Here is a 23,289-nt window from a genome sequence, read left to right on the forward strand (position 1 = left end):
TGGAGGTGTCGGATGCCTCCTTGGTCATGGCTGGCTGGGGGCTCCCACCAGGGTCTGTGGGGAGGGCTCCCTGTCCTGGGGGTGGAAAGGGCATCACGGGTTGTTTTCTGGTTTGAAAGGTGTCAAAGGTGACGCTCACCCTACGGGGGCCAAACCACCGCCAATAAAACGAGCGTGGTTCTCGTGGGGGTGTTCCTGAGCTCCGCGTCTTTTGTCATCGCACAAACGCAGTGGTTCCGAGCCGGGGCCGGTGCCTCTGCCACCGGGCACAGAAACTGCTGTAGTACAGAGCAGCTCCTCGCGTCCCTCCTGCAAACGCCTGTCCCTAAACCAGAGCTCTTCCACCCGTTTAGCTGCAGAGATCTTCAGGAATGTTGGCAAAACTAGGAAAGAGTTCGTTTGGTAAATACCTGTGAACTCTTTATTCTCCTGGAGGGTTTGAGCCAGGGACAGACTCTTGGCTTGGACATGGTGTTATGTCTCTAAAAGTAATGAAACCTGGGGAGAGATGTTCTTCTAGAGATAACCCCTCACTTCCATGTGCAGATGGGCCCTACGAGTGCGTTGTGGATGGATGAGGAGCTTTCCTGTTAGTGGTGGCGTGTAGACACCCAAGTCTTAGATTAATGAGAAGGGCCCACTCCTCTGCCCACTCAGACACCACGGCTGGAGTCAAACATGTCTGAGCTTTGTCCGTTTGTCACCACCCGTAAGTTGTGTGAAACTATTTCCTCGCTGGGTTGGATTTCCAGTAGCAGATGCCGCGGAATTAGTGTTTAACGCGGAGCAGCAGCATGTCACGGGGCAGGGCCATGACTCCGCGGCGGGTGTAACACAGCACATCTAGAATGACCCGGGCTTAGTGCTAAGAAATATTTATTTAAAAAAATGAGGACATCATAGATGACACCAGTCACAGCAAATGATCGTTTATCACGTTTGTTCTCGAGCAATAAATTACGACGTGGAGCGCTGTGCCCTGCTGGAAGGGATTGCGGCGGGCACGTGCACTGGAGAAGACAGAGGCATGGATGTTTTCCAGCCCCTGGTTGTCCCAACAGTGACTTTCAGCAAGAAGGTGCCCCACTGGGGTGGCTCCAGCATCCTGCACCCTCCGGGATTTTTAGTACACGGACCCATATGGGAGAGAGGAGCCACTGAGCACGTGGATACAACAGCGGGAACTGACGGACTGGGAAGTTCTACCGCTGCACAGGAACAGACAAACACGAGATATAAAAAATATTACGTCGTGGTCACGGAGATTGAAGTAGACTAAGTGCTCAATTCCAACGTACAAACTGCTTGGAATATTTTCAGATGGTTCATCACGTTTTTGGCAATGTATGTTACCAGGTACGGAGCAGGGTTTGAAAATTTAAAAAAAAAAACCTACATTAGAATCAATTTTACATGGTTAAGTAGGAAAGAAAGACTATTATGAGTTAGTATGGTACAGTTACAATATTTGGTCTCTGAATTATTTTTTCAAAAAAAACTCGTGAGTTTCACAGTATCAAAAGTGCTTATTTAAAAGAAACGTGTAACAACAGTGATGAAAATTGTTGCTTTTTTGATTATGAATAATTTAGTGGATGTAAAACAGGGTACTGCAGCATTTTAAAAAATTGAACAGTGCTCAGTTTACATAGTTTCTTTTCTCTTCATAACAATAAATATAAATAAATTTACAAATAGTAATACTGCCTAGCACAAGAATAGACAGAAGCACAATACACAAGACTATAAACAAATCTAATCTTTTTTTTTTAAAAAATCCTAAAAATAGGCATAATTGCTAAAATCTTCTAGCCAGCAATTAGCTTAATAATTCAGTAGTACCACTTCCTTCATGGTCAGGTAAGGACTTTGTTTTTAAACCTAGATATAACAGTTGTCTGCCATGGGTTTGATTTTTCATTTTTAATATTCTTGCTCCTTTTTCCTACCTCATAACAATAAATTAACCATAGTTGTGTCAGAAAAACGTTGGTGGTGCAAACATCTCCAGCAACTGGGTGTGGTCTTTGCCCAATGGCAATAGTTATTTGGCAATTTAAGAAAAAAAAAATATACATGTGGTACGTGATCAACCACTTTAGACTCCAACTTGATGCTGACCAGCCCATTGACTTGTGTTGGCTTCTGTGTAGGTGGTGACCAAACAGCATCTGCATGGTGACCAGATCACAGTGTCGATTGATGGATTTACCTTCACTGGGCTGTTCTTAGCTCAGTTACGTTCTAGTGAAAGTTCCTGCTGACTCATGCCTTCCAGGTCCTTCTTAAGAGCCCACCAGTCCTGCAACACAAGCATCCGTGCCCTTTCCTCAGTCTTGCCACGGGGAAAATGGTTCTACTAGCACCAGTCTGATTTGTTTTGGCATCCCATGCTGCGTCCCAGTAAAGAGCCACCATGTGCCAAGCGTCTGCAGGAGCAGCTCTTTTATTGCTTTCAGGTGGGATTTTAACGGCTGGGAGAAACTGGCTCCTGAGTCTGAGGTCCGTGGACCGGTGCAAACCTTAGAGCAGAGCGATGGGTTTGTTGCCTTGGGGGTTCATGTACTGAGCTGCCGCTACGTTGTCCAGTGTGGTGTAGGTGGTATAAAGGCCGGTGACCTGCAAGTCTGAGAAGGAGTGATCGCTGCCACTGGAGACAGGGGTGAGGCCGGGGGTGCCCAGGTCACAGTCTGAGAGGTGGAGCGGGGAGTTGCTGAAGGCACCCAGGGTATCAAGGCTGAAGCTCTCGTCTTTCATCTCCTCCCATATGTTACCTTTAAAAGATTAAATTCTGGTCACAGCAACACATCCAGCCCACCTGGGCACTGTGTGCCGGGGTCAGTCCATAACCGAAGGGCTTTACCCACCACTGAGGACCAGTGCTGCTTGTGGGGGGTACCACTTACAGCACAAAGGCAGTAAGTGGGTCTGTTCCCCTCGACTTCTCTGGTTCCAGCAGCAGTGCAGACCTTTCCGGTCAGCATCCATCTACCATGTCCTGACCAGAAACCCCAGGGGCCACGCCAGACATTGCCATAAGCCAGGGCAGTTCTCCTTTTTTACAGAAAGGGAAAACCAAGGCACAAGCAGAGCTGTGGTTTCCCACGGGCAGAGAGATGTGGTGTCCCAGATCCAGCTAGTTGGACATCCCTGCTTACATCTCCTGCAGTGCCTGTGCTTGAACCATGAAGGCAGTTTGCTGTCCCATCTAGCACAGGGCAGAAATGCACCAAGGAAGACCAGGGAAGTCACACTGCAGAGTCCAGCACCCAGCACAAGTTTTTAGCTCGGTTACATCCCACCCCAGAGCATCCTGCTGAGGACCCTGGTTATGCATGCAGGGACCAGGTAACCACAGAAATCATGCCCTCCCCTACCCCAGCTTCCTTCTTCCATACCTTGCAATGCAAAATCCATAATGCTTGGGTCAAGAGCATCCACCTCGGTGTTCATGTCTGCTGTCATGTTGAGGAAGTCCGGAGGCGCGCGTCCCATGGGATGGTGGGGAAGAGGGCTGTGGCTCATGTCAGGCAGAGTGTGGAGAGGAGGTGTTTGCGCAGGCGCTGGTGAATCTGGGGCGATGCGAGCCTGGGCCTGGATCTGGTGATGCAGGGGGAGGGACTGCAGCGAGAGCGTCATGATGGGCTGAGGCTGCAGCTGGGAGATGGAGATTCGGCCTTGGGCTGCTGCCATGTGGTTCAGGGTGGAGACCTCAGACTCTGCCTGTTTGCTGGGCCGCCTGCAGCTCTCAGGTCTGTCGGTGATCAGCTTGTCCAGCTCCTCTGCACAAGCAATACCCATTCCCGAGGAAGAAAAGAGACAGTTTAACCCGTTTGTTCAAGCAGGTCAAAGCAATTGGCAAGTGAGCACAGCCACATGCTTTTGCCATAAATAGAATCATAGAATCACAGAATGGTTTGGGTTGGAAGGGACCTCAAAGATCATCCAGTTCCAAACCCCCTGCCCTGGACAGGGACACTTTCCATTACACCAGGTTGCTCAAAGCCCCATCCAGCCTGGCCTTGAACACTTCCAGGGATGGGGCAGCCACAGCTTCTCTGGGCAACCTGTGCCACTGTTTCACCACCCTCAATGTAAAAAATTTCTTCCTTACAGCGAATCGAAATCTCCCCTCTTTCAGTGTAAAGCCATTGTTTTGACCATGCAGAGAGCAAAGGAATGCCATCAACCTCCCTACCCTTAGTCCTTACCCTAGTTGACTTCCATGGTTACCCCTAACTGAGCTAAAGAAATGATCACATGAGACTTCCACAGAGCAGCCAGGCCACCACCGATGGCAGCTGACCTGCAGTCGCAGAACTAAGCATCCTCAGTAGGTCTCCTGCTCATAGGGATACTCTGAATTCTGCTTGTGTCTCAAATGAGATTCAAACAAGAGACTCCTGACGGTTTCAATGGCACTTTTGTTCTTAAGCAAAGGAGAATGTAATTTATCATTGATTGTACGTTACAGATTTTGCACCGAAAAACGCCACTTGCTTTTGCCAATATTGAGGTCCTGAAAGCTTCAAAAACATGTGCCTTTCTAAATAAGAACGAGAAAATCTTAGTAAAGGAGAGTTTTGCAGAGAAGCAGGCAAAAAAACTGCCTTAAAATGTGACATTATAAATACTAACACCGGAGGCAGCATAACTCCTCAGAAGACCTTGGATGTGCCAGATAGGTCAGCACGGGGTGGGGAAAAAGGCAACCCATTTCGAAGACGGGGACCAATTTGCATCGAGGGCTTCCAAACCAGCTGCCAGTTCAGTTACCTGCTCCTGCCGTGGTATATCCAGCAGTGACCTCATCCAGAGCAGAGGACGGGATATTTTGGCCGAGCGGCTCAGAGGACGAGGCCACTGCAAGGCGTGAGAGCTCTGCGCTCTTCGGCTCTGCTCCATCTATCTTATTCCTTAAGATCCATGCATTCCTGGCCAAACAGCCATTTCTCCTTGGCCGAAGCGTAACATAAGCCCTACCTGGGTTGGCCATGCTCCTGTGAATAGCAGCTAAGTCCTTCCGCTTCCACTTCTGCATCTCCTCTTCCATCTTGTCGATCTTGGCAGGGTTGAGAGCCCACAGGCACCCTTTGCGAGAGGTGCCGCTCAGCTTGTTCTCCACCTTCTCAAAACACTTATTCAGGGACAGGTTGTGGCGCACCGAGTTCTTCCAGCCATCGGGGGCTGTCTGAAAGACGCAGGAGGATGTGAGTGAAACAAGCCTTGAGCAAAGTGTTTGTGATGTTCTGCTGCCACCCTCCGGGTGTGGGCATACCTTGAAGTAGGGAAAGTGCTCCTTCATGAAGCTGTAGATCTCGCTCACCGGGAGACTGCCTGTTTTGCTGTTCTTCAGCGCCATGGCAATCAAACAGCTACGGGACAGAGAAATACAGCAGACAACGGGTTGCCGACACTTAGCCACCGTGCCTTCTTCTGGTCTAGCCACCTTGGACCCATCTCTCACGACACAAACAGCTGGCTGACCGTGCGATTACCGTTCTCAAGCGCTCAGAAGTCACCTCGTGGTGCTGCAGATTGGACTTCTCTGTGCTATTACTCCACCTCTACACTGATGCCCAGGAACTAGTTTGCTTGTTCATCCCTGCTGCCCCTCAGAGGCAGCTTCCGTACAACTCCTGGGCAGATGCCATGCTTTTTGTTCCCTTCAAAAGGAATCGCACGCTCCCTGTGCTACCACACCTACAGCGTTGCAGCCGTCCCGATGCAGGCTGTGGGCAATACTCCTGCTCTCTACTCACCTGTAGGAGTAGATGGGTTTGGGGTAGTGCTTCGGGTGCAGTTCCTGGGCAGAGTGAGGAGCCAGGCGTGGCTGGGAGTAGTGTGGCTGAGTCCCGTAGGCTGTGTTGTAGATCGCTGCGGGGTTGCACTGTATGCAGAAGGAAAAGAAGGGAAATGTCGGATGCAAAATGTCCGTGGGTATGTAGGTTTAGGGGTATTTTATTGTTTTCCTCTTAAAAGAGTTCTAGACATGATCTTGGCGGGTACTCCAAGACACGACAAGCAAATAACAGTACCTGTTGTGTGTTCTGTGCTAGGGCAAACACTTGCTGTGAATGAGGAGGAGGAAAGAGTTGTTGCTGTGCTTGTAAACTAGGAGATGGCTGCCCACCTACAGCATACTGGCTCATCTGCTGAGATAAAGACGACAGTCTTGAAATTACCACCATATTTTCCTAAGAAGTGTTGCAATGATAAGCCATCGAGGCCTGCTCTTACGTTTGCTCCGTGTGTTGAAATAGAGTTCAGCCCCAGGATTCCCTGTGGCAAGCTGGCCTGGACATGAATCATTGCTCCAGGTGCTCCTGCCGAGTGCATGTTGGTTGCTACGGGACCTGTTTTGGAGAAAGCAAAGGCGATGAATGTTTGCGTGAAAGTAGGCTTCAGAAGAGAGAGCTGACTTTTGTTTTTAATAGATGGAGTTGAACACAGGTAAGCTCTGGAGTGGATAATCACACCTCTCTGTGGCTTCCCATCCCAAAAGAACCCAGAGCATTTCACAAATTGCCAAGATGACATCAGCTGCTTCTAAAACTCGTTATGCAGGGAATGAAAGATGACAGCTGTTTAACAGTCCACAGCGGTGTTACAGGCACAGTATCTTACAAAAGAAAAAAAAACACATTCAGCACTCTCTGTCCTCCAGAAGGATTTCTGCTGTAAAGCAAGCAAGATGATACACCGAGCTCTCTCAGCAGGATGCCTTCAGGAACACGCCTGTTTACCTACAAGATGTTCACAAAGCAAAGGCAGGCGTTCAACGCACGTGTGCTGTAAGTCTGCATGAGGCAAACAGGTATGGGGTAAATAAGACACTCTCAATTTTATCAATGTTGAAACAAACAAGGAAGACTAATTACCTAATTTCAAAGCTGTTGAAAACCTCTGAAACACAAGTCTGAAATACCTTGGCCCAAGCTCACGCAACAAGGCACCAGCAACTACACTGCGGAGAAAAGCCCATGAGATCCTCAGTTCTCTGCCCCTAAGATCTCTGTTGTGACTTCTAGGGCTCTGGGCCTCTTGAAATGAAGGGAATGCATCAGCAATAGCCTTACCAGAAGACAAAAGGCTCCAGGTCTTCTGATAGGAAGCTAAATGTAAGGCACTTGAAAGGAATCTGCAAATAGGAAAGCTGGGGTGGAGAGGGGAGAAAGGAGGCAGTAGGCTGTGTCGTTGAAAGAGCAGTTATTGAACATCCTAACAGTTTACCTGTCTGTTGTAGCATTGCGTTCTGGGCACCAAGGCTGAAATCCATTCTTCCACTGGCCATCTGTTGTAACTGAGGAACATCAACAGATGTCAGCCACGACAAGGACTGCAAGTCACTGGGGAGGTCATCTTCACTCAGCTGGGAGGGGTCAGAAGCTAAGAGTCTGCAACATAGCACGAAAGGTTAGCAGAGAGCGGAGATGCTGCCGCGCTGTCCTGGTGAGGGGGGAGATACTGAGATGCCAAAGCTCACGTAGGTCAGCGGGGAAACCGCGTCAGGCTGGAATTCCGTTTGCAGAATTCAGAGGAGACCTCTGGTTTCACAGCTGGCTGGTTGCTGCTGCCCTTTACCTAGTCGCACGTTCCTTCGTACCATTTGAAACATTTTGGTTAAGCAAACTTCTGGTGCAGTATTTGTAGGGAAAGGAGGCGTAAGAACCTAGAAGAGAAACTGCCTGGAAAGAAGCCCAAAGCCGATTCGTTATTTACACATTTGTCAAAAATTTGCACTTGTTTGGCCTTGATGTAGAAGAAAACCTGTCAGGACTTTTTAACCTGACAATTTTGCATTAACCTGGAAATCCAGGGACCAGCCAGCCTTGGAAGGAGTTTCTGTGCCTGGCTCCTCCAGGAGCTCCGGGTGCTGCTGGCTTGAACGCCTGGAGAGGGCTTTTCCCAGCCACCACGTCCCATCAGCGGTGACGCGTCAGTGGAGAGTTGCTGCATAAACAAAACTTTGCAGAATGAGCTGGTGATCTCTTCCATCCAGAGACAGGAAGTTATCGATGGAAGCAAGGAACCGTGAAGCACACGAAACGATGTTTAGGCAGTTTTTGACACATTAAAGGGTCAGAATGACAAGCTGGTGACCGAATGCACAAGCTCGGGTTTTGACACGTTCTGCACGCTCCATCCCACCTGCCTTGTTTGCTTCTGTGGCACAAAACTGAAATATTGGAATATATTACAGCACTCAGAAATTCCTGTGTGGTCAAACTCCCAATAAAGCCAATGAAAGGACTACTGTAAATGAAGGGCTAAACTACTTTTACTTATGTTAAACAGTATTTCAGAAGTCATAGGTATCTTGAGGAGTAAAGCAGTAGTTAGAAGGCGGCAGGAAGTTATCACTAGGCTCCCAGGGTAAACCCAAAGGGATTCAGGTCCAGGAAAACATCTTTCTCTTTCAGAAGAACATAGTTTACCTGGATATAGCTGATTTTGCTTACCAAACAAAGGCTTTAAAGAGCTCTCTCATCGCTATGTTAAAGCCAGCTGCGAGGTACTAACGTGTGTTTGTTGCCAAATGACGATGCGGAAGCCTGAAATAAATCTGGTCTTTTGCTGAAGCACCTTTTATGTTTCACACGAGTCTAAATCAGCTTAACAGAACAAGGCAGAGCTCTAGTGCCTGGCTGCCCGGGAGCTTTCAGCTCCTCTATTCATGATTTCCAGAAACACGTATCAAAGTTCCCTAAACTATTGTCCGGGAAGTCTTTAGAGCAGAATGTAATTTATTTGTTTGTAAAAAGATTGTGAAAAGAAAAGTGAAAAAAAACCAAACAAACAACACCTGACCAGGAGCCAAAAGCTCAAATCCTGGCCAAAACCACATCTTCAAATGTCCCTCCCTGCCACCCTGTTTTCTTTCCCCTACTGTAGTTATAGTGCAATAATTAGCATTGCCATGGTTACCGCTGTTCAGTTATTTTGTGAGGCCTGGGACTTAAATACATAAAAAGACCATCAGGTGACGGCTCTCCCGGCCCGGAGATTGGCTGGGTTGGAAGTAAACAAGAGCATTAAATGATTTGAAAACTGGGCAGGCTCATGTCTGTTTGCAACAGTTGGGCCCATTCATGGGAAGCCGATAACCCATTGTGCCGCCAACGACCTGCTGCCCGGTGGCACGTGGCCTCGATTGTTTTTGAGATTCTTGCTTAATTGTTTTTCTCTCCCCACCCCCCCCACCCCCTTCCTCCTTTTTACAAACTTCACATTAATCTGGCTGAATGACAGCCGACACACAAACACATCCACATGCCATCTGGCACCCCGGTCCCTGCCAGTCCTCCAGACAAGTCAGCTCCTTCAACAAATAACGGGGTCAGATGGGCGGTGAGGGTCAGCACCCACCGCACACGCCTCCTGTCAGGCAATGAATCCGCCACATGCCCTCGCCCATCCTCCGCGTGGGACAAGCATCTCCGCGCCGGAGGACCGCGGGAGCGACGGCGGTGCCGAGCAGCCTTCCCGGCTCGGGCTTTTTGGGAAACAAAGGCCACTTCACACTCACCCCACGTGCATCATCCTGGGGGTCTTTCTAGACGTGGGAATGGCTGGTGATACCCTGGGCACAGCTGGATGCCATCGGAAGTGTGACCTACTCACCACCTGGAATGCTGTGTTCGGCTCTGGAGTCCCCAACACAAGAAGGACATGGAGCTGCTGGAATGAGTCCAGAGGAGGCCACAAAGATGATCAGAGGGCTGGAGCACCTCTGCTATCAAGATAGGCTGAGAGAGTTGGGGCTGTTCAGCCTGGAGAAGAGGAGGCTCCGGGGTGATCTTATAGCAGCCTGCCAGTACCTAAAGTGGCTACAGGAAAGCTGGAGAGGGGCTTTTTACAAGGGTGTGTAGTGACAGGACACGGGGCAACAGATTTAAACTGAAAGAGGGGAGATTTAGGTTAGATATAAGAAAGAAATTCTTTACATTGAGGGTGGTGAGGTACTGGAACAGGTTGCCCAGAGAAGTTGCAGATGCCCCATCCCTGGCAGTGTTCAAGGCCAGGTTGGATGAGGCTTTGGGCAACCTGGTGTAGTGGAGGGTGTCCCTGCCCATGGCAGGGGGGTTGGAACTGGATGATCTTTGAGGTCCCTTCCAACCCAAACCATTCTATGATTCTACTCGCCGTTAGCATGGCGCGGCGTGCCCCTCGGCATCCTCGTGCTGCGGAGCCACGTGGCTCCCTGCTCCTCTCGCACAAACGCTGCGGGTCCAAACGGGGGCAGGGAAGGGGACTGCACTTCTGAGTTGATACCAGAGTCATTAGGCTCTGTTTTAAACAGATATGAAGACGCAATAATATATAATAACTAGCCAAGTGGGCAAGTCAGCTCTTTTTTCCAAGGCAAAGGCGATTCCTCCCCTCCCCTTCCCCACCCGAGCATGGCACGGCTGTTTGGATTTGAGTTTACAGTTCTTTTAAAACCACCTCTGGCTGTTCACTTACATATTTTTTTTTAATGGATTTTTTTTTAGTTGTCAGAATAACTGTTTTCGTTAATAACAGGGAAGAAGTCTGTTTAATCAGAATAAAATATTTCACGTTTAAGGATTATTCTTTAAAACTAACGTTGAAATTTCCTGTGTCTCAAAGAAGGTGACACTGCTTAAAGTACGCCCCTCGCTGTCTGCCTGAGGTGGTTTAAATGCCCAGATATATTCTGCAGCATAAAACCAGCTTATCTCACAGTACACAGGCTCAATGTGTGCCCTGCTTTTAGTGAAAAAAATGAAAAAATGCTAATCTAACCGCCTCTGGAAAGAGAGCTCTGCATGGTAATACCCAACATTTCATCTCCCGGGGTTCAACCTTCCAACTTGAAAAATTGCTGGTGCCAAGCCAGCTACACGTATATAAGTACACGCTGTAATATCGCGCGTGCTTTGATTCCGTTCCCCCCCACCACCCTTCGGTCTCACGTTGGAGGGTAAACTCGAGGAGTCAGAGATCCCATCCTCGGAGGGGTGTTCACAGCCCCTGGCACAATGGGGCACTGTAGGAAAAGCAGCCATTTCCTTTCAAAGCATGTAAATGAGATAAATAGTGATACGCTGTACTTAATGCCGCTACGGAAAACCTCCCCAGCTGCACATTCCCCAGGGCTGGCTGGTGTAAAGGCTGAGCTGACTCAACCCCTACGAAGAAAAGGCTACACTCACACCAAACGTGTTGCAAACGTGACATTATTTTAAAGGTGTGGTGAAATTATGCAACTCTATTATTTGCCCCTCTCCTTTCAAACCTCGGCGGGACAACATCCTTCTGTTTCTACGTGTTTCCAGCCTAGAAAGGCACCTGCACTAGTAAGAATCCACATGATGCTGAGGATTTAAGCCCCAGTTCTCCTCGGGGTATCAGAGGATGCTGGCCTCCTGTGAAAACCACCCTGAGAGCAATGATAGGTGTGATACAGAAATGCTCCGTGGTAGCACTAATCTTCACATCTTGCTCGATCATGCACTGCCCAAAATATTTATCTAATCAGGCAATAGGTCTTGGCCACCAGCCAGCCCTCAGAGTTTACTTTTCCAGAATCAGGAAAGATACCCCTTGGAATGAAACCCCTTTCCAGATTTCTCGATAGTGAGCTCCAGACCTTCCTGCCTGCAGTCACGGAGAAATTGGCCTCCTGCACTGGTTGCACATCTGACAAAGCTCACTAGACCCCTGTCAGCAGTGTAAAATCGTCAGTTAGATGTACCTAGAGATACCTCTACTTTTTTTCCCACACCAAGTACATCCCACTGGCACAACAGGTAGCTAGATGGAACGAAATTCATTCTTGGCATAACTTGAGGGAATCTGCAACTAACATCAGAGTGGAATTTGAACCTGTAGTCACAGAGCTAGCTTCACCGTCTTTCCTCACACTGACCTGTTCTAAGGAGCTGGATCTAAGGCAGCTCATCGCTGCAGAAACCCCTGTGGAGGTGAACTACTCACGTCTACATTTGCAAACACCATGGTATGGTGAACTTGTCACCGGGGACTAGAGGGACCGTCTCTTCAACAGCATCACAGAACAGTCTGCCAAACAAGCTTCTTAAGGCTAAAGGAAAGCTCAGCAACGACAAGCACACCTTAAGATATTTCATCTCTAGATAGTTTAGCCATAACTGAGTGTTTCAGTGTAAAATACAGTGTGCAGAATTACATATTTCCATGCATATTGCACCACTCACACTTCAGAGGACTCTGCTTGTTTGCTCTGGAGTTTGTTCCTAAAAGCTATAAAGCCCCAGACCAGTTGATCTTGTAGAGTGAATCTGATGCTACAGGTTCTCTCAAGAGATTAGTGCGTGGTGGTAACTCATTGCCTCTGTTCTAAACAAAGTCAGACCAAAACTCTGCGGTTGCATTGGCATATCTGACTTCATCCACAGTTTGTAGATGTCTCTCACTCAAGGGACAATTTTTGTTACCATTGCCAGCGCTGGCATCAGACCTTTTTGCCTGTGCTTAAGTAATACAACTGCTCAACGAATAAGAGTAATTGAAGGTGATAGATTCCTAATTAGCTGTTTGCAATGGTTTATCCAGTGTTAGTGACAATTGAATGGGAAGAGTCCTAAGAAAAGCTCTTCTTCAAGTGGTGATGAGAAACTGTTTCTTTTGTCTGGCATAACGTAACGTCCTCAGAACAAGAGCGGTGATTTCTCGTATGTAAAAGAACACAAGGGAAATATTTGTGGTTTGTGATTCTTCAGCTGTCTCCATGGTGAGACGTATTCTCCATTTTACCGAAGGAGTCAACTTCACCATCTCCTTTTGCTCCTCACTCCATCTGCTCTGCCCCTTCCCTCTACGCACTTCTCTTCCCATCTTCCTCCCTTGCAGGTGCCTTTCCCCGCACTAGGTTCTCTTTTCCATCTTTTCTCTCCATACCCATCTCTCATCCATCTCTTTTCTCTCAAACCACCTGCCTCTCTCCTCCCTGTTTCTGCACCAGCTCCTCTCCTGCTTCAAGCCAGCAGCTCTCACTGCTGCTTTTGGTCTGCCATTCCTCTTGAAGGCACACCACCCACCCAGTCCCAAACTACCAGCCCACCTTTCTCCTCCCTGTCTTCATGTTCTTTGAGTAATTCTGGCCTTGCTGGAAATAAGAACAGAAATTAGGCAGCTTTCCAGGTACAACCAGAAAGTCCATCCTCAGCTACAGCTCAAGAAACTTTGGCTTATAGGAGCCAAAACTAGTGAGGAAAAAGCAAATAACATGATTACCCTGTCAGGTGTTGCTGTTCTCCTTTTCTTACACCATGGTTCAGAAGAGAGAAGATTCTCCAAAAACCTTCTGCAAAGATACTTGGCACTAACAGAACAGGCTATAGATGTGCTCCTGGAGACTTTTATACATTTCAGCTCTGAGTTTCACAACCCACATTACATCATTTTGGTACGGGATGAAAGGAAACTGAATTACAGGTGACCTACATGATTTGCTTAAGCCTGAGAGGAAGTCAGGAGCTGTGGCAGCCCTGAACTCCCAGCCACTCGCTCCGTGCTCTGCTTTACCCACGAAACCATCCTCAGGTGCAGATTTGCCAGGTGCAGCTGGTTAAAACAAAACCCACCAAAACAAACTGTGACTAATGTCAAAACAAGCTTCTCCTCGCTGCAAAAATGTGTTGAAGCACCAGGCACTACAAGAACGTTTTCTCTTAAAACCAGGAGCATTGTCTTTCCTTTAACTGTTTATTAGCCCTGACCTGATCTATCTGCCCGGGACCTCGTGTAGTTCTGCACTCCAGTGGAAAGGGAACACAAACCACACCACCCTTTCCTTGGCACTGTTGGAAGCATTTCTGCCTTCCACATGTATGAGATTTTTTAAATGGGTGACATAAGAGCGGTGCACCGTGAGCATCTGAGACTCGCAGGAATGCTGAAGAAGTCCAAATTCCTCCCGTTTCCTTTCTTGAACAGGAGGTCAAGCACCATTTATGAGGTAAGATATGAACCCCATGCTGGTTTCAGAGGAGGCAGACAAGCCCAAGAAGCCCGCGAGATGTTGCCTGGGTACAAACCAGTCCAACCCATCTCTGCCTGGAACTGCCAGACAGTTTGAGGAGCAAGGGCCACAATTTTTTATTAATACCGATTAGCACGTTTCAGGAACTGCATAGGAAACAGCTGAGCTAATCCACTTAAATCAATCCGCAGTGGCCTGAGTTTGACTGATTCCTAGGAGGTTTCTCACATTTTTTTGAAAGAATGAAGCAACTACTGTGATGAAATTCCTCCGACACATCGAGTCATTATCTCACTCCCTGTCAGACACACATGGTGTCAAGGGAATGGACACTGACATTTTCTTCAGGAACAATTACGGTTTCGTTAGTTATGCATTTGCAACCTTTTGTCTGCAGAAATTTCCTTCGTGCAAACTCCCAGACTCCATCCATCCCCAGTGGTGACAGGCAGGAGTCCCGAGCCGTAGCTTCTCTCCAGAAAGCAAAGTGCAAAACCAGATATGAGACTACCACTTAGGAGAGCTAAAATGTACTGTGTCTTATAAAGATATAAGAAAATACTTTTATAAAGACTTTTCACCTTTTTCACCATTGTAAAGCAGCCACATCTGGAATGTATGGAATACAGTGGTTGTGTGTTTCTGTGTCTGTGCTTCTTATATGATTTTACGCTAAACTACGGTAGCGTAAAGTAATTTTACAATCAAATTTAATCAGACCATCTAATGAGCTAATGAATATAGATCAACTTTCTAAGAACCAAAGGGACAATTACAAGAGGGTGAAGGAGGATATAGTCTAATATGTTGCATGATTAACGACTGAGTAACAACTTTCAATCAAAAAGATAACTATTTAAAACTGAATTCCTGTTTAACATGGACAGCAAACGCATTGCAAGGCCTTCCAAATACTACATAAGGCTTCTATCAACTGGAAATACACAGTAATAAAAAAAAAAAAATAGAAACATGGCCCTTGTACAAAATAACCAGCTGTGAAACATGAAGTTGATTTATCTTGTTGATGCAGGGTTAGATTTATATCTTAAGTAATGTTATTTCTTCAAACAGAATTATACATTTTAGTTATTTCTTTCAAAATATAGATGCCACATTGTTACTTAGAGCGATGATTTGATTCCTTAAAGTTGGCTTTTCACATATTCCAAACAATCCATAGCAAGACTCTTTGTCCTTTCTAATGGCCTGTTTCTCATGTCATGACTTATTACATGATATGTAATAAACCACACATAACTATGCCTGATTTGGGAATGGGATAGTCCCTGAGAAAAATAAGCATGTTGCTGCATCTGAAAACCAAGAACGTTGAATTAGGATAATATTGAGCCTTCCTTGGGACAGAACTTACATGTCTGGAAGTGATTTTGCAGTCTTAGTCCAGGCCCACCTTGGCCTACCCTGCCTCCCTGGGGCTTCTGTTGCTCAAGCTCCACATGGCAAATCTGACTCTGCACTCCTGTACATCGCAGGAGATCTTTTACTTCTCTTGCCCTGGTTTATTTGTCAAATCAAACCAGACTGCAAAAGAATAGATTGCAGATTTCAGTTTAAAATATTGCTTGAAGACCACAGCGTTCATGAGCTGAAGAACTTTGCTTCCCTGAGACCAGCTCCAAGCTTGCTGAAGACCGTGGGAGCTCTCCACTAATTTAGTAGCCTTTGAGTTGGCTCTGACAATTTACATAGCTTTGGGCTGAAATAACCACAAGTGCACCACTGCACAGTAGACTTGTAGTCTGCCTCTTGCTTTGATTTAAACATCAAAATATTTACACTAAAACATAATGTTAGATAATGAATTACAATTGACAAGACTACAGTGTTAAGGGTTAAAAAATCCCAGTGTATTACAATTCTCTGCTTTTATTCCCTGAAATGTAAAATGAACTCACCAGAAATATTCACCTCTACTACAATTATGAAAATATTGAAGGTAGTAGTATTTTCTGTGGGAGAGTGAGAGGCATCTGCTAATATGAAGTATTATTTTGCATTGGCAGCCAGGCAGTGACAGCACTATAAAAACGCAGGGTCAGAGAAGGCGTGATGGCCCTTAACCATTCTTGGACAGTGGGACATTTTCTATCCCACAGCTACAGCAGTGGAAGAAATATTTGTCTAAAATTCTTTTACTCTTGTCCAAACAGTCCCTGGACTTTGCATAGCAGTCTAATCCTCATCACTACTCTATGTGCTAGATCAAATGTACTATAGATGCTTTGAATCCACAGAATTCAGAGATCTGCTAAAATCAAGGATTTTTTTTCCCCTCGTCCGTTTTTTAAAAAAGAAAACAAAAAAAAATCCCATCGTTTCCCACTGTAAGCATAAACTGCATGAAAACTTGTCGGTATTTGCTGATTTGATCCCTCCCTTTTCAGCCTTTCCTCCTGCACACTCGCAGCAAAGCCTGGTCTCCTCCAAGTCCGACTGTCCCATTGAAAGATTCCAAGTGAGACAGAAGAGTATTCTCAGCACAGCCCCAGCCTCCCACTCACTAATTGGAGGCTATTCCCCATTTTGTGGAGCCTTGATGCTCCCCATGGAGAACTCAGGACTGTGGGTTCCAGTCTTGGACTGTGGTGACAGCAGGAGAGTAAACAGAGCTGATAGAATTTGACAGGTCTATTCTTTTCTTAAAATCATTCAGTCTAAAAGATTTTCTTTTACATAATCCAAAGTGTTTTCTCATGAAGTAGGACAAATACTGCTCTGCATTTATGGTGCAGTTCAGATTTTATGCATTTTTATCAGAATTTGCCACTATTAAATGAGGTCAAATAATTCATTTTAAAGCTGCATTAAAGAAATCACAAGTGGGTTAAAAACTTTAGAGTACTGGGATCTTTGAGTTCAAAATGTTGAACGGAGAATTGAAAGTAGTTTTAAAAGCAGCTGACTTCTGAATAAAAGAAGAAACTCTTGCAATTCCTTTACTGGCAGTAAGATAAATGCCATCTTTCTCAGAAAAGAGTTTTTTCTGCAGCTATGAGTTGAAGAATAGTTCCCTCCATAAAAAGGGTCTTTGTTGAGGTAGTGTGTTCTTCAGGGCACTGAAGATACAGACTTAAAGATAAGAACCCAGAAGTCTGTCTCACACACACCCTTCGTGAAATACTTTACGAATATTTACGTAGCCAACAAAATGCCTAGAGCAAACGATACTTTAACAAACAGCAAAACAGAGTTCCACAAACCTTTTTCCACAGTGGCTTCAGAGAGTATAACAAATCACTTGTTGAGCTGCAAGAGGCTGCAGTGCAGTGTCTGCATTTTGAACAGAGAGAGGCTGGTAGAAGAATACCTGCGGCTGACCACTTTTACCCAGAGAAATGGGTGAAAAAACACCCTCAGGCTGGGAGGAAGGCGGTACCCTCACCCCTCATTTTAAAACAAGAAATTTTTTTTTTTTTTTTTTTTTTTTACTGTGAGAACTGGATCAGGTTCTGCTGTTCTGTATTTCTCGGAACTTTGCATCATGTGACAAGATGTAACCTAACTTCACCCGGTGCACTGTGATTCACGCAGAACTATCCCGTGGCTTCCAGCAACACTTTGAAACGATAAACGGGTGCGTAGTGGTACAGCGAAATTATCAAAAGCTGTTGACACATCCAGGTTTGCTCCCACCGATATCAGAAGACCTTTGACAGAAGTCAGTGCTTTGGAGCACGACATAAGTACTTGTTTTAAAGAAAAGCTCTTCTTTAAAAAAGTCTGTTGCACTTGACTTAGTCTCCCCATGACTGCTTCATAACAGTGCAAAACGTGTTCCAAAGGGAACTCTGAAATAATTATTATTTAACAAGAATATCCTGCTTTGGCAACGCTTATACAGTAGAGAGAGTTTACTGGAAGGTCAACCCAAGGCTATGAAGGTGCATTTATCAAATAGAGTTTAGGATCAAAATACTTTAAACAGGAATGCGTCTCATTAGGAAATGCATGGAACCGGTCACCAGCTTAGAAATCTAATTTAGAGTGGAGAAGTAAAATAGTTGATTTCTATATGCTAAGGGTTCTTTTTTGGCAACAACGAGAAAACAGCATCAGTTAGCAGGCGGGGAGAGCGCGACGCATATCTCTGAAAGCGGTAAGTGCCTCACCTGTACTCCTGGGCAGGGTGGTGACTTTGCCCCGAGTTCCTAAGGATTCCTGACATTATGGCGGGGATATCACTTTCTATCATCTCCTTGGCAAAAGTCAGGAGCAGGGAGCAGCGGGTCCGGCAGCAGTAGCTATCCAGCACTTCAGCAGCGGGCAGGAGCCCACAAAATCCAGGGAAACCCGGGCTGGGGAAAGCAAAGCCCGTGTTACCTCCACCTCCAGGTGCGCTCGTTTTACTTCGGCCAGACAATGGGGTAAAATGTTTTACAGGAGCGGGAAAAAAAAGTAAAATAAAAAAAATAAAAAGCTCGGAATAGGAGCCTCGCCCCTGATGGAAGGAGCATCTATCGACCGCGGGCACGGCGGGGCAGTTCGGATGTCGGGAAGCTGCCGGTACCGGGAGCACGGGAGTCAGCCGGGGAACGCGGCCGTCTCGGGGCTGCTCCTAAAATCCCACCCAAGCAGCCGCGCAGCATTTAGGAAAAGCGAACCGCGGCGGCGAGCGATGGAGGGGAGCCCGGGGAGCCGAGCTGCGGGAGCCGGCGCTCCCGAGCCCGCGGCGGCGGATGCCCGGCCGCCAAGGAGGATCCCGGATCCCGCCGCCCCGGCACCCCGCACCCCGCCGAGCGCTGCTCGCTCCTTCCACAAACCTGGCGGCCCGGGGGGGGGGCGCCCGGCCGGAGCTCCGCGGCTGCGGCGGGGCGGGATGCCCTCCGGGGGTACCGGAGCCGGCCCGAGCGGGATGGAGCCGGCGGCGGCGGGTCCGCGCTCCAGCCCGGGTTTAAATTTCCCTCTCCGGAGCTGTCCAGCGCCGAGCATGCGCGGCCGCGGCCGCCGCGGGGTCAGCGCCGGGGCAGGGCCGGCCGCGTTGCCGCGCAGCGCTGCGCGCCCCCCGCGCAACCCCCTCCCCCCCCCCCCCCCCCGCTGCGCCCGCGCCCCCGGGAGCGGGCCGTGCGGAGGGCGGGAGGGCGGGCAGCGCGGGGGAATTGAAAAAATAAAATAAAATAATATAAAAAAAAAACTTCTTGCAACTTTGGAGAGAGAGGAAGGGGGAGGGGGACCCACCCAGCGCGTTCAAACGGGCACCGGCGGGTGAAGCGGGGGAGAGGGGAGGGGAGGAATCAATGTGCGACGGGCACCGCCGGGGCCCCGGCGCAGAGATGCCCGCCCGGCTGCGGTGGGGAGGGGGGGGGGGGAGGCAGCGCCCGGGTCCGCCTCTGCCCGCCCGCCGCCGGCGCTCGCCTTGCCCGCCGCTGGGCCCGCCGTGCCCGGGAGCCGCCTCCGCGCCCGGCCCCTCCGCGGGAAGGGGTCCGGGAGCGGCCGCCAGGCTTCCCTCGGGCGGGCCCGGCGGCGGGACGAGACGGCTCCTCGGGCGGGCAGCGGCGGAGGGAGCGTGTCCCTGCGCCCGGGGAGACGGGCCGGTTCCCAGCCGGGGGGGGCAGAGGGACCATCCGCAGGGGCGGGGGGAAGCGCTCCTCTGCCGGGCAGGGCGGGATGGAGTGCGGGGCACTGAGGGCGATGGGCCAGGGGGTGCCTGGTGGGTGCGGGCTGAGTTCACCTGAGTTAATGCGTAAAAATAAGTAGGAAAGAGAAGAATTCCGTCTGACACGCACTGCTGCCTCCGCGTTCACCAGAGGCCCGTTAAGTGCGGGGCACCCACCCGGTGGTGAGGTCCGGCGGTCGGGACGGCGGTACCTCCGCGTACCGAACTTTTCTTGGGAACAGTTTTCTTCCTATAAGCCCATCATGGAAACAGGTGCCACACGTACTTGCCATGAAAGGTGGCCTTTGTGTAGAAGCAGCTTGAAATCAGTGACGAAACCAGGTCACTTGGGCTCTGCATGAAGCATAAATGTGGAAATACTTCAAATATACTCGCGAATGAAAACCCAGATCTCGTGAGAAATGTATTTCCTTGTGCTCGACAGTTTACCGCACGGCGTAGGGGGAATGAAATGTGAAGACAGGGAGGTTTTTCTTCTCCTCTTAATGAGAATCTGTTCACTTTGATGAACATCAAATCTCTCTCCGTTAATTACTGTCAATAGAAATGGAGGGTAATCAATACTTCTCAGCATCAGGGCCTGTACCAGGCACATCTGGAGAACTGAAAAGCAGAATGAAAGAAAAAGTCATGGTACTGCTAGAGCCTAAGGCAGTAGAGTAGTTTGCACAGTCGCAAGTGTTCCCTTAATCACAGCGATACGTTGTGCCTTTTTTGTACCTTACAAGGTCATCCTACAGTCGTTATATACTTACCTTGTAACTTAGAAAAAAAAGCACTTTAAAAAAAAAAAATGCATTCCTGTAGCTTAATATTTGCAGGAGGGGTAAAGATAAACCACAGCATTTCTTTTAGACTTTCTCGGAATCTGCTCAAGCCATTGTGTGGAACTTTTCGCTTGACTGGTTTCCTTGTAGGCCACATTGAGTGCACAGATTCACTCCCCTCGCCCAGGTGATTTGCATACCTCCTGCGTGGAAGGGCCACTTCAGAGCAGGTAAGGAGCAGAAGGGTGGCTTACACCCATCTTGCTCACCAGGGGAGCTTAAACTGAAATGTGAAGGGATAAAGAGCTTAGTTCTCCAAACACTTAGGAGAGCACGGAGCAAGTTGCAACAAGGAAAGTTCTAGTTGAATGTTACGAAGACAGTTTTCACAATGAGAGTGATCCAGCATCCCAACCAGGCACAGAGGGATGGTGAGGCTCTGCCCTTGGAGATACTCAGAGTCTGACTGGACAGAGCTCTGAGCAAATCGACCTGCTTTGGTCGTGCTTTGAGCAGGGTTTTGGAGCAGAGACCTCCAGAGGTCCCTTCCAACCTAAACTACTCCGTGGCTCCGGAACGGTGGCATGTAGTACTCCTTGGGAAACACGCAGGTGAATATTTGCAGGCTGGGGTTTGCATGGCTGTTAAGCAGAGCAAGTGGTGGAGTCTGCCAGTTACCAGCTAAAATACTGTTAAAATTATCCAATAGTTTTAAAAGCAGAGTCTCTCAATCAGGAGCTGGCCTTAGAAGTTACCACAAATGTTTTTTGCTGTCACTTCCATATATATTTCAGAAATTCTTTGCCTATTCTGTTATGCCGTGTCAACATGAAGTTTGAGTGCGGGTACACTGCAAGTTGATGGCTGGATTCAGAGAGGTTGACTTTAGCCAGTTTTCCTTGTTTTGGGTGTTTTCTCACCCAGTTAATGTTACGCTGGAGACATTATGCTGTCCAAGAGAACAGCATAAAAACAGCATGAAAAGGAATATCAGTGTGTATTGTTTTCTTACATACATTAGCTGGGTTCCTTTATATGATTTAAAATGAGAGAATACAGGGTATGAACAATTATTGGTTTAATTTCTAGTCTTGTCTAAGTTAAGGAATAGGACAAGTTTACCTGACACAACTGAAGTTGTTTTTCCAGTGAATATTAGCAGAGAAATGTGTACTAGGTATTTCTGTTCATCCCATTTCTATCTAATTTATTTTGGCAGCGTGTAAAATCACATGTAGCCTTTAAAATTACCTAATGCCCAGCAATTAAATTCTTCCTTTCCTTGGAGTAACTAGTTTGTAGCAAATAAATAATGCAATAAAACAACAGAGGCAAAAGAGGGATTTGCTTTTTAAAGGCATTGACTTTGTGTGTGAATTTCTCCTAAAATTATCTCAAATTTCTATTAACTATCATTTAGACTGTAGTAGCTTCCTTTGGATGATGAACTGAATTCATTTTGCTACCAGCTGAGGTCATCATAAAACAAGTTTGTTCTATTTTCCGCGCTCTCAAGTGTGCTTTAGGAGACAAACCAAAAAAAAACAAAACAAAACAAAACACCAAAACAAGGGAGAGTTGAGGAAGCTTCAAAAGCAGAGAATTATGAGAACTCTGTGAAGACTTTGATGACCTCTGTGTTCCATCTAGTCAGGCTGTAAAATCAAAATATTTCCTCCACCTCGGATGAATTTGGACTGGGACTCACGGTGTCTGTGCTGAAGCCAGCATGGCTTCATGTTTACTCATCATCATTTTCATAAAAGGACATTAGTGTGTCCTCACCCTCGATCTTACTCCTCGCTTGACATGTTTTCTGGTTTAGTTTTCGTGTGTCTAAAAGTGTGGAGAAAATAAAGATGTGAATTAAGATCAGTGCCCTCTATTTAGTGAAACGGGGTGCTTCTGAAAGCGGTTAGTGCGTCTTAAAAAGGAATAATTTCCTTGCACACTTCAAGCCAGCTTTGTTTTATGTGAAAGAGCAGATTCTTTAGCTCCTCCCTTATTTACCCAGTGCCTTTAAAATTCATCCCTCCTTCCCCTCAGTACAAAAGCGAAACATTCTATTTACGTTTTAACCTGCAACTTCGTCAGGCGAATTCTCAGTCCCTGAACAAGATGGGAAATAACGTTACGCTCCATCCCCCTACCAGTGCACAGAGTGTTTGGTGTTTGTATTCTTTCTCCCAGAAATAAAAACCAGCTATTTCTATTACCCAAAGGTTCTTTTCCCGAGACGTGTGCATTCGTATCCGAATGAAAGTGATGTGCAAGAGGATTCTGCACAACCCATTTTAAATACAGGAAACTTTGCAAGCTTCCTCCTTCTACTACAATGCAGCAGCACTGACCGTTTTTGATTTTAGAATACTGTATCGTAACAAATTATACTTAAAAGTCATTTAGTGTGAAATTGCAGATTAATCCCATAGGGATGGGGTTTTAGCGCTCGCCTAGCCACTTGGGAGCGTACAGATGGTGAATCGGAGTTTTACAAAAGGCACAATCACTGATTACATGCATGGATGTAACGGACAAAAAGGCCTTCCTCCCGGCTAAGGTGAGGAAAGCACACTGGAGGTCCTAGTGCCTGGCGTGCTCAGGAAAAGCTACATTTTAAAACGCCTTTACTATTGAAAAGTTTCATAATATGTATCACAAACAAAGGGAAACCTGCTTTTTACTCCCCTTAGGGTCCCATTTTTACTTTCTGAGGCAATTACTCCTTTTCTTATTCTTTTGTTGTTGCCGTCGTTGTTTTATTCCATCTTTAGGCAACAAACTAATGGTGATGCCTTTAGAAGGAGTTTGGCAGCTTCTAACCATCACTGTTAAACCAATCTAGTTACTGAACTAATCTAGTTATTAAAACTATTACTCTGTGTGAAGTACCA

The 23,289-nt window shown here is 47.3% G+C and overlaps 1 protein-coding gene across 1 annotated transcript; it reads right to left on the reverse strand.

The window, feature by feature from the left end:
- Nucleotides 1-2,523: 2,523 nt before the first annotated feature.
- On the reverse strand, nt 2,524-18,206 carry FOXN4 (forkhead box N4). Its single transcript, XM_009982492.2, has 9 exons — nt 18,124-18,206; nt 7,234-7,397; nt 6,241-6,356; nt 6,039-6,152; nt 5,763-5,890; nt 5,279-5,375; nt 4,984-5,191; nt 3,399-3,782; nt 2,524-2,774 (listed from the first exon to the last, which is right to left on the reverse strand). The coding sequence occupies exons 1-9, from the start codon at nt 18,204-18,206 to the stop codon at nt 2,524-2,526; spliced, it is 1,545 nt and encodes a 514-aa protein (XP_009980794.2).
- Nucleotides 18,207-23,289: the final 5,083 nt, after the last annotated feature.

This window comes from Tauraco erythrolophus, chromosome 19 (assembly GCF_009769465.1).
Source record: "Tauraco erythrolophus isolate bTauEry1 chromosome 19, bTauEry1.pri, whole genome shotgun sequence".
Classification (NCBI taxonomy): domain Eukaryota; kingdom Metazoa; phylum Chordata; class Aves; order Musophagiformes; family Musophagidae; genus Tauraco; species Tauraco erythrolophus.

Coding starts and splice junctions, on each gene's coding strand:
- FOXN4 (XM_009982492.2), bottom strand. CDS start 18,206: ATGATAGAAAGTGATATCCCCGCCATAATGTCAGGAATCCTTAGGAAC. Junction 5,376..5,762: donor AAACCCATCTACTCCTACAG/GTGAGTAGAGAG, acceptor TCTGTCCCGTAG/CTGTTTGATTGCCATGGCGC. Junction 2,775..3,398: donor TATGGATTTTGCATTGCAAG/GTATGGAAGAAG, acceptor AATCTTTTAAAG/GTAACATATGGGAGGAGATG.